Source organism: Azolla caroliniana, unplaced genomic scaffold (assembly GCF_043228905.1).
Source record: "Azolla caroliniana isolate FFs.n. ecotype wild unplaced genomic scaffold, voAzoCaro1.0.p SCAF_17, whole genome shotgun sequence".
Taxonomy (NCBI): Eukaryota; Viridiplantae; Streptophyta; class Polypodiopsida; order Salviniales; family Salviniaceae; genus Azolla; species Azolla caroliniana.
In genome coordinates, this window is record NW_028230452.1 from 5799090 (window position 1) to 5820039 (window position 20950).

The 20950-nt window shown below is 41.8% G+C and overlaps 1 protein-coding gene across 1 annotated transcript; it reads right to left on the reverse strand.

The window, feature by feature from the left end:
• Positions 1-88: 88 nt before the first annotated feature.
• HDR (4-hydroxy-3-methylbut-2-enyl diphosphate reductase) lies at positions 89-5070 on the reverse strand. The gene is made up of 10 exons (XM_087333033.1): positions 4670-5070; positions 2778-2974; positions 2430-2612; positions 2204-2335; positions 2028-2102; positions 1811-1916; positions 1617-1711; positions 798-983; positions 581-667; positions 89-307 (listed from the first exon to the last, which is right to left on the reverse strand). Exons 1-10 carry the CDS (start codon positions 5016-5018, stop codon positions 236-238), a joined length of 1482 nt encoding a protein of 493 aa, XP_087189159.1. The 5' UTR covers positions 5019-5070; the 3' UTR covers positions 89-235.
• Positions 5071-20950: the final 15880 nt, after the last annotated feature.

The following is a 20950-nucleotide window of genomic DNA, read 5'->3' on the forward strand; positions in this document are numbered from 1 at the left end:
TAGCCATCTGCTTTAGAGACGCTTACAAATTTTTGTGGCTTAATATAAGGTCATTTTGATTTTTGAGGCAATCTCCACATATTCTAGATTCTCATAAAAATATAGGTATCTTAGAATAATTGCCATATACCAAATTGACTTACAATTCACAATTACAAGAGATATGGTTGACCGTAGAATAATTAGAGGAATTCAAAATGTTTTTGAACATGGATAAGGTAGAAATATATTAGGTTCATCTTGACATGGACAATGAAAGCTCTTCCTGCTTCATTTGGAATACGAGATTTAATACATCTTCCACTACCTGCCAATTGTCATCAAAGAATCTAGAGATTAATGTCTAATTACCCCGCACAATATCACAAGATACAAAACAAAAGTAAAATTTATAACCTATATTTGTGGTACCTTTCACATTAACATTGTATCATTATTTAAGGAAAAAAAGCCCCATTGGTTCCCCAAAAAAACCATGCTACCCTTTCATCTTCAAGACTTTAGTACTATATACAGGTATTTTGGTAATTTTTCAAACACCAAAAGGTTAGCAAGATATTTTAGTGTGAAATCTACTTACCTTGTCAGGTGTGGATGCTCCAGAAGTAACCCCAATAGTTACCGGGCCCTTGGGCAGCCAATTATCTTTCTCAATATATTCTCCATGCTGCATGAAGTGTGCTCAATCAATAATAATTTGACTTGAAAATATAGTTTGCATTTTGAGCAAAATATTCACTACTCACACCTTGGAAAGAAGAGAGGAAAAAACTCAAAAAAGTGTTTAAACTACTCACACTGAGCTTATATGCAATTTTGTTTCCTGGACCTATTCTTTTCTCACTGTCGATCCAATATGAAGGTATGCCATTTAGTTCGGAAATTTCTTGTAAATGTGATGTATTGCTGGAATTCCATCCTCCAACAACCAAAATTAAGTCCACTTTTTCCTTGACCAATTTGTACATTGCATCTTGTCTCTCCTATAGTTTAGAGGTATAAGTTAAGCCTCAGATTTCACACATTTAGCTCATTACAACCTCTTTTCCATGTTAAATTTCCCAAAACCATAAAACAAATATATAAATTAAGCCACTTTTCATTAAATTTTAATATCTTCCATATTAAAATTTTAAAATATATTACATTAAACATCAGCTTAATGTATTATATTAACATTAAACATCAGTTTTCAGGTTTTGATTACTCTGCTTTCTGCTTTCCCTGTTCATATCAATCTTGTTCTCATGTCCTGAATCAATTCACTTTTCATGACTTAATCAATTCTTTGTAAAGCTAGCAACTAAATTTCTAAAAACTTTGATTTTCATAAGCATCGAGAAAGTTCGTATCCATCTTGTTCTCATGTCCTGAATCAATTCACTTTTCATGACTTAATCAATTCTTTGTAAAGCTAGCAACTAAATTTCTAAAAACTTTGATTTTCACAAGCATCGAGAAATTTACTTGCATTAACCAATACAAAATTCTCTTTTTAGGTGAAAAAGTGAACCTTCCTATTTTGATTCATTCTTGTCCTAAATTTATTGTATGTGAGACTAGAATCTAGAACACTTGAAGTAAGAGTGAGCGGAGCAAACTTCTTAAACAATCACCTGAGTTGCATCACAAATAGTGTTGAAGCTCATGAAGTGATCATTTATATTCTCAATCCCAAATTTAGTCATCATGGTCTTCTCAAGAAGTTTGCCTAGCAAATAAACAAAACAGTTGATGCGCATTGTTTGTGGAATCTCTAACCAAGTACTTGTACAATAGAAATATATTAAGAATAGTTTGTAGCTCTCACCTATATCTTCAGTTTCTCCCTTTAGCATAGTTGTTTGATTGGCAATGCCTACCCTGACAAGATCCACATCGGGATCAAAACCTGAAGAAACTGCATTTTTGAATTTCTGAAATGTTAAAGAGACCGAGTTAAATTCAACACTAGGGCCTGATAAAAAACCCCAAGTAGCTTGTTATCGACTTAACAATATGCGTACAACTACTTTTCAGTTGCTTACTTCAAGTAAGTCTTCTTTGGTACCACTTGACCCATTGAGTTTTCCACCAAGAATGTAGTCACAAATATAGGTTGCCTGGCCAATATTAAGCAAACAATTTATATACATCTAAGAGTACTCTGGTATTAAAGACTTCTGTGATTACGCATACTGAAGAACCCATCTTAGATTTATACCTCTTTTATGTCCTTGACAACAATATATTTTCCGGCGAAGGAAGCTGTAGCAATTGTCTCTTCATGTGCATACTTTCCATGTATAACAGAAGTATATGTAGACTTCTTGTGCTTTTCAACGGTATTCCATACCTACAACCACATCCAAGTAGAAAAGGCACATATTCAAAACTGACTAGAAAGAATTCATATAGTGCATACTGATGATTAATATAAATAAGTTTACCTTAGAAACCCAAGGGCATGTTGTATCCACAATCTGAACTTGCTTCTCATTCAATAGATGCATTTCTTGTACAGATGCTCCAAAGGCAGGCAAAATGACTACATCCCCTTTATCAACAACATTAAAATCCTTTCCTAATTCCTTATCAGCCTGGATGATTGTTATACCCATCTCATCTAGCCTCTGGAGAGAATAACTAAACATTAGTATTATTGTTGCAAAGGCAAAATAAATGGATATTGGAAGAGATTTATGCATTCTACTTGGTACAATAAAGTTCCACATCTTTGCAGTAGTCTATGGTTAAAGTCAAGTTTCAAAAAGGCCGGTATACCTAATGATACTTACTTGGTTCACAGTTGGGTTGTGAATAATTTCATTAGTGATCCAGATCTTTTCCTCAGGGAATTGTTTTCTAGCCTCATAAGCAATTTGCACGGCACGTTCAACACCCCAGCAAAAACCTAATGATTCCGCAAGCTTGACAGTGACAGAGCCCCATGTGTACTCATAGTTATGCTCCTTGAGTGTTTTGATAATGTCACCTGCAGGCATTTTAAAATACGAAATCATACTAATATATTGCACAAGAAATTCTTAAAACAATTCTCTAACTATTTCCACAAGTATTATAAGCTTCTGCAAGAGAGGCAGTACATACTTAGCTAGGCCACAAGCCCCACCCCCCTCCCTTTCTACACCTAAGCTAGGTATATATACAGAGCTTCATACACAAGGCTCATAATGCTGATTTCCCTCTGGAGGAGGAAAATGAGGGAATTGTTTTTACAGAATGTAACCATTCTGAAGGCTATTGCTATAATCTTTCCTTCAGCCAGCTGTAACCATTCTGAAGGCTATTGCAACAAGAAGCCAGCTGTGCTGAGTATGGTGAATGACAAGAGTCCAAGTGTTCAGACACCTACTCTGGGATCTCCCAAGGTGTGTCAGAGATTTTCATATGTCAAAACCATTCCTCCCAACGTCAGCAATCAACACCGTGCAGAAATTCATGTTGGCTCTCTTTTCAAGCTCCAATGTAAATGGCCTATCGAGGAACATATGATCTCTCTATCTGCGAATGCACAGATGAAAGCCCTGGAATATGAAACTCGCATCCTTGTTGAGTGCTCCTACCATATTCATATGTGGGCCTTCTTCCCCTGACTCTGACTGAATTCACAATCCCGCATGGAACTACCATCTCAAGAGAGGTCAACTATCAGGAGACTATCACAAGAGCCACATAACCTTTCTCTCAGACTTTGCCCCATAGGCCACATTTTGTGTGCTACATTAATATACTATTTGCCTATCTAATGCCATAAAAATATTTCTTTGTCTCAGAGATCACACTTAACCTCTAATGAGGAAGACAATACAATCTCTCTCACACACACTCTCTTTGCTTCACATCCTCCACATTAGTTGTATCCATGGTTCCTATATCATTGCACTTTAATCAGTAATGACAGCCTCATTACATCAGGTGCAATTGCTTTGCTTTACCAGACTTTTATATGATTCACATGGATGGAACTTTGGTCTCTCATATATCATCAGCCATTTGAAGATGTTAACATAAAATTTCATTTCATAATTTAGGGTTCTTCACACTATAAACTGCAATTGCTCAACAGGATTTTTAAGCACCTAATCATATAGTTTGTGTCGTTCAAAAGAGACCTGGACGAATCTCATGAGATGAGTTCCCTTCATCATTAGACAAATAGTAGTACTATTACTAGCAGCCTCTCACATCATTCATACTACTCCTGCTTGATGCATTATCCATTCTGTTTTTCTTCGATTTACAATTGCTGGATCTCCCTTAGTTTTCCCTTGTTAAGACATGGTATCAGATCTCACCTCGGTATAATTTCTTTTTTATTCTTGCCAAGAAGTTTTATCATTTGCATCTCTCTCTCTTTCCTTTTTCTTGTAAAGAATTTGTGAACATCGAAACACCATGAAAATACAAAACACAATCGTTGTGCCTAATACTCTAGTGAGGATTTGATGGAAAGGTAAATCTTACAAGGTAGTGTAAAACTAAGTGAAATAAAGTGAATCCTCTGAGGACAAGTTGCCTGCAGAAGTTACTTGAGAAAACCACCAAATCTCTCTCTCAAGGTACAACAAATATACATAGATATAGGTACATAAAATACACACACACACACACACACATATAGGTGTATAAATTTATGCATGCGTGTGTGTTTAAGAAGAGTACTAACTTGTATATTCTTCATTAATGCGCTGAAGCATCTCCTGCTTGTGGCCAAACCCACTACGATTATAGAGTTCGCTTTTGTTCAGGGTGCGGCGGAAGGACTTGGAATCGAAGTTGGATTGTTCATTTAATTCAGAATCATGAGAAGCCGATGAAGATGGAACATGGGTCTCGGATGATCCACGAACAATTGTCGCCGGCATAGATCCTCGCCTCAATCTAGTTAAGCATAGGCGGTGGTGATCTTTAGAGGCAGAAAAGACAGAGGTAGTGCGATCAAGAGGGAGGATGAGAGGGTTTCTGCTCATCATGGCCATGGTCATCATGTGAGGGCTTGTGCAGACACTGTCCATTGGATTTTTGGTTTTGCAGAGTCTTTTTGGTTGAAGGAAACAGATCAAATGCAAAACTCAAACAAAACTAGAAAGGCTTAAAAAAGACAGAGCTTGAAGTCTCTTATCTGAATCAAAAAGAAAAATGCCACAGTAATAAATAACTTTTAATTTTCTCAATTGCCCATTTTTTTTAAATAAAATGTTTTTCCTATTTTCTATTGCTCAATAAATCTTCTCTAATTACCTCATTGTTTCAATCATTTGCTTTTTTTTCCCCCTAATTTTCTAGCATTATTTTCTTCTTTGAATGATCAATAGATATAAAAATATTCCCCCGAATCGATCAAATGCAATTGTCATCTCGATTAAGAACTTGCCTAGAAACCTGCCAAGGTTTATTGGTTGGTTTTGGATCATACTCACTACCGATGATGAGGGAACACTTGCCGAATCAACGGTTACATTTTACGGTATCGAAAATATGAATGGGAAGTGTTCCAAGATAAAATAGTTTCAATTCAATCTCTAAACCCGTCCAGATCCGATACTCATTACCTACTTGAAAAATATAAAAAAGCATTAAGCCTTATGTTAAGGAGAATACCGAATGTATCCCCAATCATATTAATGTGTAAGAATGTGTTCAACGTAGTTTAGTGGTAACCAATGTGTTCGGATTGAACTTTTGCGACCACCTGTTTTTAAATCACACTAAACTTAATGGAATTGCATATTTCTAACGTGGTTGTCCACTAATAAGTACAAAAAAATTATCGTGTGAAAGCACAAATGTAAGACACTTTCATAAATCCACATAATATGATTGATACTAGATAGCTTGCTCTAAACAACACAAATGTTGTATTTACTCAAAAATCCACATAACATAATATACAGAGGATGTAATCCACCACAAAACAAAATATTAAGTACATAAATCCATCGAATGTTCTAGAGCAATGATAATTCTACATATATATGTCATGACATATTCATTGATCAATACTATGATGTTGTTGTTCAATTCTTCAAAGGTACACTTCTAGGCTTTAAATTATTCTCTCCACATAACCTCTTTAAAATTGATGGCCACAAAAAATCAGTCAACTTAAAAATTGAAGAGAGGCCCAGTATTGATTCTTTTCATCTTAGAAATTTCTCTTTCACATGAAAAAGGTTGCTCCACTTCATCACAATTACGTCAATTTTTATTTCTAAAACATTTTCTCATCCTCAAATTATTTTCTTTTTCATTAACCAATGCATACTAACCCTTCCCGAAATGTTTGCATAACACTTGTAACCACTCTCTTATGTATGCATCTAATCTATCCAAATCTTTATCATAGTACTATGAGGTTTAGAAAAAAGACCTTTGCAAAAAAAACGATCACACAATGCAATATTCTAATTTTGATATTAATAGCTTTGACATAAATTGATAATTTTATATGTCACATGTTTATGCATATTCGCTTTATCACCTTTATACGTTAAACCCAAAAGTAGTTCCACTTTGCGTGTTGCTTTCTCGAGAAGAGATTAGAGAGTTAAGCTCGATTTTGATAATCTATCCATCAAATTACTTGCTCAATTAACATCTTTGTATCCTCTTAGTCATACCCAACTGCCACTTTGTGGAAGATATTCCAACTAATCTCTTTCTCCACTATACTTTTGAACTCATACATCACTCCTTATGGGCATTGAGCATACCCATGTTTGCTAAGAGTGGTCATCATAAAAGGCCATGGCACCTAAATACATCAAGTATTTCAATTTATGTGGGCCCCCATGCATTTTTTATATGATGATGTAAATCTAAGAGTCCACACTAGTCACGTTCCAATATTTTGGAAATGAGATGTCGAATCTTGATGTTAGTTTTTGAATTAGAAATCTTCACACATACCATTAATCTTATTTTGCTCAAAGTTTGGAAGTTCAATCATGAGTCCTTTTGTTTGCACCATGTGCAACTTTTGTAGGGATATATGGTCAATGTCGAATACATGTGTATAATGGACGTATTCACACTATCCCGTTTTGGCCATTTATGTAATTAGCATAAAGGGTAGTTGCCCTAAGTCGGTCACTATATATAGTGACCTTGTAACCTTTTTGTAAGGTTGGGTGTTGTATTATTGTTTTATGGAATAAGAAGTCTTTTGTGTCTCTCTCTCTCTCTCTCTGTGCAACGACCTACAATCTGTCATACGCAGGTGCAGAAAAGAATCCATTGCTTCTTGATCTTCCGCACTGACGGCCCCTTGTCTACCAACATCTGGTATCAGAGCCGCTGTCGGCCGTCATCACCGCCTGCACAGCATTCGGTTCTTCACTTCATCACGGCCTGCACAGTATTCGCGTCATTCGAAGAAAGAGAGAAGAAGAACAAAAACGAGGCTTGCATCTCCTCGCGTTAGATCCTCTTCGCTTGGAGTAAGCCAGCCGGTTGTACTCCGTTCCTTGTGATCGCAACGCTCGAGGTGAAATCCCCTTGTGCAACATTGACACGATCGCGCTCCACTCGGTTAAACGGCATCCGAAAAGGTCATTAAACGCTGCTCGCTGCTCGTTGTAACCACTCGGTGCAGATCGGTCTCAAGACAACAACCCCAATTCGCGCTTCATCCGGCTGATCGACATTCGGGAGGATCAGTTGGATCTGTCTCTCTCGTCGCTGCAGCCACCCGAAGCAGAATCGGTCCAGATAATCGGTTTCAATAATCGGTATTCGGCATATATATCCGAAGCGAACCGGGCTCACTCCGACTCGACAACATTCGGGAAGACCAGTCGGTTCTGTCCCTCAAGTTACCGGAGTCAATTCGAGCAAGTTCCGAAGCCGAACCGACTCGGGTTCAAATCCGACTAGAACGATATCGGGTGAGCCAACCGGCTGCACTCCAACAAGGTTCGTAGTCAACTCCGAACCGAGCTTCGTCAACCGAAACCGAATTTGATGGCATCAACATCCGGCTCGTCAGAAATGAGTCTACGAAAGTTCGATGGATCGAACTTCAACTTCTGGAAGGAACAAATGCAGGACTATCTCATAGTCAAGGGGCAAATCGATCCCATCGAAAATGAAGAACCTCCAGAAGGATACAAACCAATTGAGTGGCAGAAGCTGGACAGAATCGTCCGCGCCACGATTCGGATGCACCTATCGGAATCGGTATACTTTACGGTGCAATCGTGTACGACAGCATTCGAACTGTGGAAAACACTGTCGGACACTTACGAAAAGAAGGTCGCCGCAACGAAGATGTTTCTGATCCGGCGCCTCTACAACTTGCGGATGAAAGAATCCGATTCGGTTCAAGCACACCTCAATGAGTACGAAAGCATAAGCTCCCAAATCTCGTCACAGGGGACGGCAATCGAGGATGAACTCAGAGCAATGATACTCATGAGCAGCCTTCCCTCATCATGGGAAACTTTCGTCACAACCGTGTGCAACGCGTCAACCACGGCTGTTAAATACTCCGAAGTCACGAGCGCAATCCTGACCGAAGCAGCTCGGAGAAAGTCTTTCGCCAAAGACTCAACAGACGACGCTTACGTAGTACAAGGTTCGACAGACCGATCGAACATACGAGGAAGAGATTCCTCACGGCCGCCGAACAATCAGCGAAGACGGAGCCAGTCACGGGATAACTGAATCTGCAACTATTGCAAGAAACCCGGACACATCAAAGTCGACTGCCGCGCACTCAAGAACAAGAACAACAAGAAGAGTGGCCGGCATGAGGAGATCAATTACGTCAGCTTCTCAGCTGATGTGCTACCAAACGACCCGAATATACTATCAATCGAAAATCCAGTCGGATCAGAAGTTCTGCTCACGACTGAAGAATCGAGCACATGGCTCTTAGATTCGGGCGCGTCATTTCATGTGACTCCTCATCGATCCCAATTTCGGCAATATACGATCCGTCACTCCGACTCAGTTCGGGTCGGCAACTCACAACACTGTGATATCATCGGAATCGGCACAGTAGAGCTTAACCTTGCCGGTGGCTCTACACTTGTACTCCACAATGTCCGACATGTACCCGAGCTCTCAAGGCCATTGATCTCAGTCGGACAACTAGATGAAGACGGCATTCGTGCCGGTTTTTCTTCGGGAGGGTGGACACTCCATAGGGGGAACCTCCTGCTTGCTAGAGGACCCAAGATACACTCACTGTATCCGTTACATGTTACGCTCAGAGAGGGTAACCTGTTTTTGGTGGATATTCCTGTGTCATCACTATGGCACCGAAGATTAGGACACCTCAGCAAGGTCGGCATTACGCATCTATCTAGAGCCGGATACATCCCCAAACTCTCCTTCTCCGACCATCAATTCTGCGAGCATTGCCAGTATGGCAAACAAGCAGCCGCATCACACCCGACATCAGCACCAAGAGAAACGAGACCTCTTGATTTGGTCCACTCGGACGTCTGTGGCCCAATGCCGCATCAGTCTCTCGGCGGTGCCTCTTACTTCGTCACTTTTATTGACGATTCGACTCGAAAGGTGTGGGCTTATCCAATTCGCACCAAAGATCGGGTCTTCTCGATCTTCACCGATTGGCTCGCTATGGTGGAAAATCAAACCGACCGAAAGCTGAAATGCTTTCGGACAGACAATGGGGGAGAGTTCAAATCCGAAGAATTCGTCAAATTCTGCCGACAACGTGGCATCCGACGTGAATTTACGGCACCACACAGTCCGGAGCAAAACGGGATTGCCGAACGCATGAATCGGACAATCCAAGAACGGATAGTTTCCATGCTCCAACACTCCGGACTGTCGGATGGCTTCTGGGCCGAGGCTCTACTCACGGCAGTACACATAATCAATATGTCGCCAAGTAGACCTCTAGGACTTCAAATTCCTCAGGAACTATGGATCGGCAGTAAGCCGAATTACGACAAGCTGAGGATCTTCGGATGCGAGGCGTACGTCCTTATTCCGAAAGATGATCGCCGAAAACTTGCACCTCGGTCCAGGAAATGCATTTTCCTTGGATATGGATCCGACGGCGAAATGGGATACCGACTCTGGGACCCCGAACGCAGACAAATCGTTCGAAGTTCGGACGTTGTGTTCAACGAGTCGGCTATGAATCCATCAGTCGAAAAACCGATCGAAGTCCGAAGGGTAACATTTTCCGATGTGCCGACCCTTCAAGAAGGCCCCGCTCTTAACACACGGTCAGCTTCACGGGTAGCTGAACCTTACACTACCGACTCGGACAACTCCGACTCGGCACAGCCGAATGATTCGCTTTCGGACCATCCGACCTCGATACCCGATGCGACCAGTCCAATCTTACCTCGACGATCCGAGAGACTATCGCAACCTCCGGAGAGGTATTCTCCTGGAATTTTCTTCACCGACGCCGGCGAACCGACGTCTTACGAAGAAGCATCGACATCTGTCGATTCAGCCACCTGGCATCTGGCGATGGAGTCGGAAATGCACTCCATTCGGGCAAACAAGACTTGGGATCTGGTTGAATTACCCAGGAACCGACGTGCTCTTCCTTGCAAGTGGGTTTATCGACTAAAAGAGACGTCTGATTCGACCACCCCAAAGTACAAGGCCAGATTAGTTGCGAAGGGCTTCCAACAAGAATATGGCGTCGACTTCGACGAGATTTTTTCACCAGTGGTGAAAATGACAACCCTTCGTTTCCTACTCGGCGTAGTGGCAGCCGACAACTTGGAGCTGATTCAGCTAGATGTCAAAACAGCCTTCCTCCATGGTGATCTTGACGAGGAAATTTATATGGAGCAGCCAAAAGGCTTCGTGGCGACTGGCCAAGAACATCTAGTCTGCCGACTCAGGAAGAGTCTATACGGCCTCAAACAGGCACCGCGACAATGGTACAAGAAGTTCGACGACTTCATCCAATCGATCGGCTTCTCAAAAAGCGATGAGGACCATTGTCTCTTCACCAACACAGCTCAAGATGGATCACCCATCTTCCTCATCATTTACGTGGACGACATGCTAATTTCTGGACGCCACGCGGGCGACCTTGCCGATCTCATTCGGCAACTGCGGTTGAAGTTTGCCATGAAGGACCTCGGTCCGGCACGACACATCCTTGGCATGAAGATTAGTCGGCATCGCGATAAACGACATCTTTTTTTGTCTCAGACCGACTATACCCGACGTGTCTTAGAACGCTTCAACATGCAATCAGCCAAATCTGCTTCAACCCCGCTCCCCATGAATCTTCGGCTCTCTCAGCGAGACTGCCCGACATCCGGTCCGGAGGGGGAAGATATGAAGTCGGTACCGTATGCACCGGCAGTCGGCTCCCTTATGTACCTGATGGTCGCGACACGGCCTGATATTTCTCACGCCGTAGGAGTCGTTAGCAGATTTATGCACAATCCTGGCCGATCGCATTGGAACGCAGTCAAACATGTGTTCAGATATCTGGCTGGCACAAAAGACCACGGCATTCTTTTCGGTCCGAACCGAACCTCAGGCGTAGTCGGTTACACCGACTCGGACTTCGCCGGCTGTATAGACAGTCGGAAATCTACAACCGGATACTGCTTCAAATTCGGCAATGGAGCAATCTCGTGGAAGTCGAAACTTCAGGAGTGCACAGCGACCTCAACGACCGAAGCAGAATATGTAGCTGCGTCCGACGCAGCAAAAGAAGCTTTGTGGCTCGGTCGGCTGACGCACACGTTTCGACAAGTCGACCATGACTCGGCTCCAGTTGTCTACAGCGACAGTCAAGGTGCTGTTGCCTTGTCGAAAAATCCGGTTCACCATAACGCCTCCAAACATATCGACGTTCGATATCACTTCGTTCGGGACTGCGTCATTTCAGGGAAAATCGGTCTAGAGAAAATATCCACAACCGACAATGTCGCAGATGGAATGACCAAATGTCTTTCGGCAGACCGCTTTCGGTCTCTTCGGCATCAGATGGGCGTAACGACAAACCAGTCCGGTTAGAGCCGGACACAGAGCAGGATGGTTCCCGACAACCGACATCAGTTCCTTAATGATCGGCTTCAACTGTTCCGACCCGACCAGTTCGGTCTTCTGCCTTCGGACCCTGCCGACTCGAACAAAGCTGATATGTCCGAGAACCTAAGTCTATACCTGTAATCTTAGATAACCCATGTATACGCCCATTACGGGGGAGTGTCGAATACATGTGTATAATGGACGTATTCACACTATCCCGTTTTGGCCATTTATGTAATTAGCATAAAGGGTAGTTGCCCTAAGTCGGTCACTATATATAGTGACCTTGTAACCTTTTTGTAAGGTTGGGTGTTGTATTATTGTTTTATGGAATAAGAAGTCTTTTGTGTCTCTCTCTCTCTCTCTCTGTGCAACGACCTACAATCTGTCATACGCAGGTGCAGAAAAGAATCCATTGCTTCTTGATCTTCCGCACTGACGGCCCCTTGTCTACCAACAGTCAATCCTTTTGTGCCATATTTTGATGTTGAGCATGCATGTTTGCCCTTTAGAAAACATTGCATAATTGATCATGTGTCATCTACGATACCCTTCTCTTATTCCTCAAGTGACTAGGTGGTTCTTGTCCTTAATGTCGTCCTTGATGAAGCACCCAAGCCTATTGAATCAAACTCAAATGCTTTATTCAACTATTTGTTTGATGACACTAGGTTCTTTGTGATGTGAGGACATGCAAAATGCTTATTTTCTACATTCTTAATTTTTTGTTAAAATCAGAGATATCCAACTTGGTAAATTAGGGGTGCGGAGCCACTTTTTGTCACTACATATTAACGATATTGAATCCTGCAGATGTTGTAGAACCATTTGTTAAGAGTTTGTTACTAATCAATAGACCGATTAAAGTAAAATAAAGCTTAAATAGATTGGGTCAAAGAAGGTGTTATCATCAATGCCCCATATCGACGGATATTACGATGACTATGTCACAAACATGTTAACTACATGCTACTGTAGAATTTAAGGGTTGAACCCACGACCTCTTAGTCTACATTAAGCAACCTTACCAACTGAGTTATATCCATCTAAGCATCTTTGTATAAAATTCAACTAATGCATTATAGATTGAACAAGAAGAAGCTTGTATTAGTTTCACCAACCATGCCAAATTTGCCATCCTCCACTCTGATACCCATACCCCGATGGAGGTCGACCCCCATACCTCGATAGAGATCGGCCACGCTTGGTTCCAACCATTAACCGATGCCCAACGACAACATTGACATGACAATGGCCTTTGCCTCTATTGTGGCACCCCTGACCATGTCATCTACCACTGCCTAGTGTGAGACCCTCGGCACCAATTCCACCATGCACATCCTGCAGAGGTTTCTCGATTACAAGAATGTGTCCTACGGCATGGCTCCTAGTGCAACCGGACTTGGTTGTTTTCTTATTGTCAAGAAACCTCCACAGGACGTGCGCTATGGAATTGGTGTTGAGGGCCCCACACCAGGCAATGGTAGATGACATGGTCAGGGGTGCCACAATAGAGGCAAAGGCCATTGTCATGTCAATGTTGTCGTTGGGCATCGGTTAATGGTTGGAACCAAGCGTGGCCGATCTCTATCGAGGTATGGGGGTCGACCTCCATCGGGGTATTATGGGTATCAATGGAGGATGGCAAATTTGGCATGGTTGGAGAAACTTATACGAATGGCCTTGCAATTTGGTGCATTTCGGGAGGAAGGTCATCCCAGTAGACAGAGGTTGGACGTGAACCTTGTTGTAAGGAATAGAGCTTCATGATTGTCGTTCATCACTAATCTATCTATCCGAACATGGCTTCGAGCTCAGCACGAAAGGAGGGAAAGTTTTATGAGAGAGAGGATGCAGTCTTGACCAATGGCGGGCCCGAGAAAAATCGCTAGCATAACGTTGGGGCTGTAAACGGATGATAAGCCGAATTTGATTGATTAACCTGCGAAGATGTGCCCTCATGTTGTTGAATTTGTTGGATAGGTTAAGAGTAGGTTCAAGGACCTATAGATGAGAAGGGGAAGTGGTTGGGCTAGATGCGAGGGGTGTGACTCGACGGGTGGTGGGTTTTTGGATGTGTCGATTTGAAGCTCTCATAATGATTTCTGAAGGAAATTTTCATTTTCTAGTTGAAGTTGTTGCAAGGCTATAATTACTTGGTTTAAGTTTTTGACAGAGTCAGACATGGTAGCAAGAAGAGAATGTGAACAAACTATAACGGACAAGTAGAACACAACAGAACCAAGATGAGACTAAATACTAAGAGAGAGAAGAAGCAAGAGAAAGATAACGAGAACTCAACTTATGCTTCCATAATTGTTGTGTTCACCTTGATTAGAATCAAGGTGCACCCAAGTATTTATACAAGAAGGCGGAGGTATGCATGCAAGCTACGAATATTCTAGAGAATGCATGAGGATGCATGTAAGCTAGGAAACTTCTAGTGTTCAATCTATAATGTATCGAGTTGAATTTTATACAAGGATGTCCTGATGGATGTATGGTAAGGTTGACTAATGTAGACCAAACGGTTATGGGTTCAACCCTTACATTCCACAATGACATCTAGTTAACATATTTGTGGTAGACTAATACCTTGGAAGAGATAACATGATTGTTGGAAGGTTGTCGTCTTAATTTGTCCTAATATATGTGGGTATGGGACATCGAAGGTAGGCTGGTTATGTCTTTATGATAGCTTGAGGGTAGTCGAGTGTAATAACTTCCTCTACCCGATCTATTTACCTTTATTTTACTTTAATACAATCTATTGATTAGTAATAAACTCTTAAACCATTCTCTTTGACGTATCACATGGTTTCTTGCACTTGTGTTGACAAACCAAACATTAGTCACTCTACTAGTGCTCATTGACATTGAGCTTGTTGTATGCTTTAACATAATCATTTTGTTGTAGTTGTGATGGTAAGTTCACAACCCAATTCATGATTCACAACACTTCGTAGTTTCAATATTCTCTAGTGAAAACCTGCTTTAATGTGGTTGGGCTTGCCACACTACCAACATATTGGTTTGTTTTGATAGTTTACCATTGAGACTCCCATTTCTTCTATCACGGTTAGGAGTCCTTGTTCAGTTGATATAATCCTGTTTGTTATGTCTCCTACCTCCCAATTTCTTCCTTGTCAATGATCGTGCCCCTCATCCAAGTCCATGTAGAGAATTTGACCCTTTAAAGTCCCGCTCTTTGTGTCAATATACATCTCTTATATCACTAGCTTTTCGAAGCTAGTAAATTATGAACTTGGAGGTTCAAAACCTCATAAACCAACAACTTGATATGTGCTTTCTTCATTGAACCCCTCTTACATCTTTCTCAACAAATGTAAGGTCCTTGTGCACTTCTCCAAGTCTAGATCCACCTACACACACAAATCCAACATGCTTTTGCATGACATTTGGTGAATCTAATGCGAATGGTTGCTTGTAGGGAAATGGAGAGTTGGCAAGTATTGGCTTCCATGTTTACCATGCTCAAAGAGAAGATATGGTAGAAATCCGGGTGACAATCAATCTACTCTTATAGGAGAAGGTCAATTCAATGATGACACTGTCAATTGATATCTACGAATCTATGAGACATTGATATCTACAAAATCATACTTGAGTGGATGTTTATGATTAGACTTCACCAACGACATTTAATGTGGTAGTTCCTTGAGGATTTGTGTATAAAGCCCATAGTGTTGTTGCTAATGTCTTTTTAGTTAATCAAAATAGTTTTCTCTTTTGTGTTGCGTGCATAAGTCATCACCCCCCTCCTATATACATTTCATTTATAGTTTTTTTTCTCTAATTCCTACCCTTGTTCACACACATGTTCTCACACATGCATGATGCTTCCAAACACCTTGACTCTATGAGAGTTGAACTTCTTTACATAGTAGAGAGAATGAGAGTTGGAGATCCTTCCTTGAGCTCTACAATTGAACTTGTTTGAGAAGTTGGATATGTCATTCTCACAAGAATACATGCATGTGTGTGAAATGTGAGTGGGACCATGGGGAACTTGAACTAGAAAGGATGGGATTGGCTTGAGTTGTTGATTATCAAATACTCACAAGATGTTATTTTTCAATGCTCAAATTCTTTCAATGGTTTTTGTCTCGATCCCAAGCATGCATGTGAGTATATAGAAATATGTGTGTGTGTGTGTGTGGGTGTGGGTGTGCATGTACATATAACTTTATGTATAAATATATGTTTGTGTTTGTATCTGTGTATAGATGCAATATTCCTAATGTGTGTGTGTGTGTTAAAATTTAAAACAGGGTAAGGTGAGTTTAAGGATTTATATGTTTTAACATAGTTATGTACGTAATTTATTTTGTTGGTAAGCGAGGGGCATTTTGGAAAACAAGCAAGGGCTAAGTGTTTGGAGGAAAAAGTTTTAAAGGTTTTAATTGAAGTATTCCTAATGTACATGTAAGATAATGTGGCAGTTGACAAGGTAGCATGACATATTGGTTGATAAGGTAGGGTGACGTAACAACTTAAGTGGCATGTGTTGGCTACAATGTTAACGTTGGGCATGTCACTGGAGGAAGCTTGAACCAGAGCTTTACTTGAACCAAAGTTCATGCTCACAGGTCGAACCTCATTAAGAATCGATAATGGTTTAGTTCGGTTTGAGATGTCAAACTCAAACCGTTTTAAAAAATAAAAAACTGAACAGAACAACAAAAACATTTAAACCAAAATCGTTCAAATTGAACCATTACAGAAAATCCTAGGTCAAACCAAACGATTTTAGAGATTTTCAAACGGTTAAACCATTAAAACCACAGTTTTGCGGTTAGGTTTCAAATTTGAAGTTAGGTCAATATTCAAATATTCAAAATTCAATTTTAAGATTTTAAATTACTCAATATTTCAAGATTTAATTTTTCAAAATTTTGGAGATTTTTCCTAAAATGTCAAGTTAGGCTTAAAGCTAAAAAGGTTATTAAAAAAAAATCAAGAAAATATTTAAGAAAATAAATCGTCAATCGTTTAAACCAAAAACCATTAAGCCGATAAAGGTTGAAATCAAACCAAACAAAATTGTTGACCCCCAAACCGAACCATTTACAAAAACTTGAACTTGAACATGAATTGTGCATCGAATCATTTAAATCGTTAAGCTACAATTTCATAGTTCGGTTAAATTCAAACTGAATTGTCGCGATTGTTGCACCCCATCCATCTCAGCTAAGTGTCGTTTCATCTTCATAAAGTTGATGATAACATCGTGGAATTCATTCTTCAATATGTCGAGGATTTCCCGGAAAGTGAACTCTACACGAGTATTGAGGATCCTCTCCTCCATCATTCACTTTAGGTAGCTTCGTTATTTGCACTGTTTTGCAACAAAGTTCGAAGGTTGGGCAACCCTTCTCTTTTCCCCTTTCATTGTGTGCTAAGGCTGGAACCGACTCCTCCCTTCTCCGAGCATCTTGGGTGTTGTACCTTTTCGAGGGCCCAATTTCATTGTCTTTTCCCATACTCTATTTTTCAACCAAAACTTTGAATTCTGGCAAAAGACTTCTACCAAGTTCGTATTCTCTTTCACTAGATCTTTCCATTCAATCACCTCTTCAACCCTCCTTTCAGTCTCATCCACTTCGAATCTTCCTTTCTAAGCTTCCCTTTGCAAAAAATAACGAGAAAAATAGTCAAAACTTGGAATCTTTATCACTATTTCCCCATGTCTCTTTCCTTACTTTAATTCCCGCTAGCACGGAGTATTGGACAAACTGCACATTTCTCCTCTTGACTTCCTCCATGAGCCTCTTAATTCCTCTTTGGCCAAATTTTATCTCCAAGGGATGCCTTGTTTCCAACTATTGGACCTTGTTCCCTACAAAATAAGCAATATTTTGTCGTAGGGCCTCTTGCAACTCTCCACAATCCCTCCTCTAGTGGTTCGGCTCATCAGGGGGGGGGGTCATTGTTCTTGAAGATGGCACTCACTATCTCGCATTGTTTGGGCTATTTGAAGGTCTCACACAATCTTAAACAACTCATCTATTGGCGCACCTCTAGCCAGTCCTTCCACTACGTTCCTTGCTTGGGTCATCCCTGCATTTGGTTGGTCCTCCTTTCTCTCATTCTAATGTCATCTACTTCATTAGGCCTTCTTTGTTTTAGAGCTTAGTCACTTGAGGAGGCCTCGTCATCCCATTGTTGTCGTTTGTCCAAGTGACTGCACAAACTTTTTATGATACATCAATCCGTTGTAATGACATCTTCGCTCTTAAGTGAGAGATTCAATTTCCCTCTTATCTCTATGATCAACCACTTTGATGAATAGGACTTTGAGAGAGTCAAGTATAGTCATGTACATTGTCGATAGATGCCCAAACTGCTTCTCAAACTCTTGGAATGTTGCGAAGACACTCATCGCCTTGCCATGTGATTCAACACAATCCATTAAGTCATTATTTTGCACCTCCTAAGCGTCATCAAAGCCATACACTTCCAACAATCCTCTCTCAAGCTCCTCTCAACTATAGTTCTCCACTTGACGATATAACCCCTTAAATGCAAACGCCAAAAATGGGACAACATTCAATGCTCACCAACTCCCCCTCCATCAAAACGTTTCAAGAAAGGTAGCTAGCACCCACACGCACATGTCAAGATTTGAAAACTACACCTTTTCCAACAAAAATTGTATTCACATCAATTTCTACATTTCCTCTTGTTCCCATGAGGCCACCATCTTTTTATTACTCTACACTTATGTTAAAGTTAATATGCGGAAGTGTATGACAAACCGGCTTAGCCGGATACTAGCAGAACATTGGAGACCTTACACAGAGAATACACGGCAGAGACAGAGAGAACATAACATAAACCCAATTCAAAAATAATAATCCTCTATAGATAGAATGTGCTCAGAGAGCACTTTTATACAGTGACGTCCATAAAGGATTGACAGAAGTACTGACAGGTACTTCAATGCTCATACGAGCGATTGACATTGACTCCCAAAAATATGCCTATGTACGAGGTTGGATCCGTAGGCCTCTAACGGCCTACCGGTTTCAATTTGATCTGGCTCCTGGTTCCGGATATCATCCGAACACCAACCCGGTTCTTCGTTCCAAATACCGATCCGGCTCTGGCTTATTCTGCCGATCCAGATACGGTTGACCTTGCTCGCTCAACACTCCCCCTCAAGGTCAACTGGAGGTCGGAGCGTGGTGTCAATTTCTGTGGTAGCCGGTTCTTCTGTTCGATTCCTTCTAGCGTCCTCCCACTTGCTCGTGCTCCTCGTTTGGTCCGGTTCCACTTCCCGCGACCCATTCAGTTCTACACTCCTCAACCTCCTTGGTCGGCTTGTCTGCTCAGCATGCCCATCTCAGCTCCTTCACTGCCATGACTCTAGCGCTTGTCGACCCATCGGTTCCTTCGTATCGGTGTTGACTTCTGTTGCCTTCTCGTCCGCTTGGCCTTTAGTTGATCCGGCTCCTCCAAATCAAATTGTTGAACCGAATCGGCTTCCTCCGATTCGTTCCAGCTCTTGTCCGAATCGGTTGCCTCCGATTCGTTCTGGCTCTTGTCTGAGTTGGTAGTCTCCAACTTGTCTTCCATTTTTAGGCCCTTCACCACATCAGACCACGTCTGAGTCTTGGCCTTCTTTCGGCCAGCTCTGTCCTTCTTGAGTCTGTCGTCGTTGCCGCTTGCTCCGACTTGTTCGGATGTGTCAACTTTTCCCGTCGACTCAGCTTTCTTTTTCTTCTTATCTCCCCTGTCTTGGTTCATTCCTCTTTCTCTCCAGCTCCTTGTCCGGTGCCATTACCCGTTTTGGTTCCCGTTCTCCCCCTCAAGTGTGGCATGTCGAGATGTTGAATGTCGAGCATCTCCGAAAAGTGTTGTAGCTTGTCTGATTCAAGCAGCTTGATGAAGATGTTGGCAACCTCATGACCCACTCACGGACAAAGTGATAATGCACTTCTATGTGCTTTGTTCGAACATGGAATACAAGGTTCTTGGCGAGTTGTATGCTGCTTAAGTTGTCGTAGTAGATCAGGATCGGGGTCGACACCCCGATCCGGAGGTCTCGCAACAGTCGCTGAAGCCAGATGGCTTCACAGGTGGCAATGACACCGCCCCGGTACAAGGTTCTTGGCGAGTTGTATGCTGCTTAAGTTGTCATAGTAGATCAGGATCGGGGTCGACACCCCGATCCGGAGGTCTCGCAACAGTCGCTAAAGCCAGATGGCTTCACAGGTGGCAATGACACCGCCCCGGTATTCAGCCTCAGTGCTCGACAAAGCCACTGTTGGTTGCTTTTTGTTGCTCCATGCAACAATCGTGCTACCAAGAGAGAACATATAACCGGAGGTGGATCGACGATCCAATCACCAGCCCAGTCGACATCCGTATATCCGACTAGCTTCCCAGCTATACCATGTCAATATAACAGTCTCGGGTCCTTCTTGCCGCTCACATATCGCAATAGTCTATGTGTGCACTGAAGGTGCTCCACAGTCAGCTTCTACATAAACTGGTTGATCACTCTGACCAGATAACTGATGTCAGGTCGAGTGATTGTCAAGTAGATAAGGCTTCCGACAATTTGTTGGAACCGTTTCTCATTGCAGGCATGTCCGAAGTCGAGACGTAGCTTCAGGTTCCGGTCCAGGGGTGTGGAGATCGGTCGGCATTCCGTCATGCCGAATGTATACAACATATTCAACACATAATGGCGTTGTGAGAGAAATATGTCGTCGGGGGTCCGGATCACCTCGATCCCAAGAAAATAATGAAGGTCCCCCGTGTCCTTCATTTCAAATGCGTCCGACAACTGGGAATTCAGTCAGCCAATTTCATCGAGTCCGGGTCCAGTGATGACTAGATCATCTACATATAGTAGGATACAAACCGGACCATCCGAACCTTTCCAGATGAACAGTGAAGAGTCAGAATTTGAGGCCACAAACCCCAT

What these genes read in the sequence shown, in the direction of transcription:
- HDR (XM_087333033.1), bottom strand. Translation starts at nt 5,018, where the DNA reads ATGGACAGTGTCTGCACAAGCCCTCACATGATGACCATGGCCATGATG. An exon ending in ACAACCCAACTGTGAACCAA is followed by an intron (nt 2,613 to 2,777) that starts GTAAGTATCATT and finishes TATTCTCTCCAG; the next exon opens with AGGCTAGATGAGATGGGTAT. An exon ending in CATGCCCTTGGGTTTCTAAG is followed by an intron (nt 2,336 to 2,429) that starts GTAAACTTATTT and finishes ATGTGGTTGTAG; the next exon opens with GTATGGAATACCGTTGAAAA.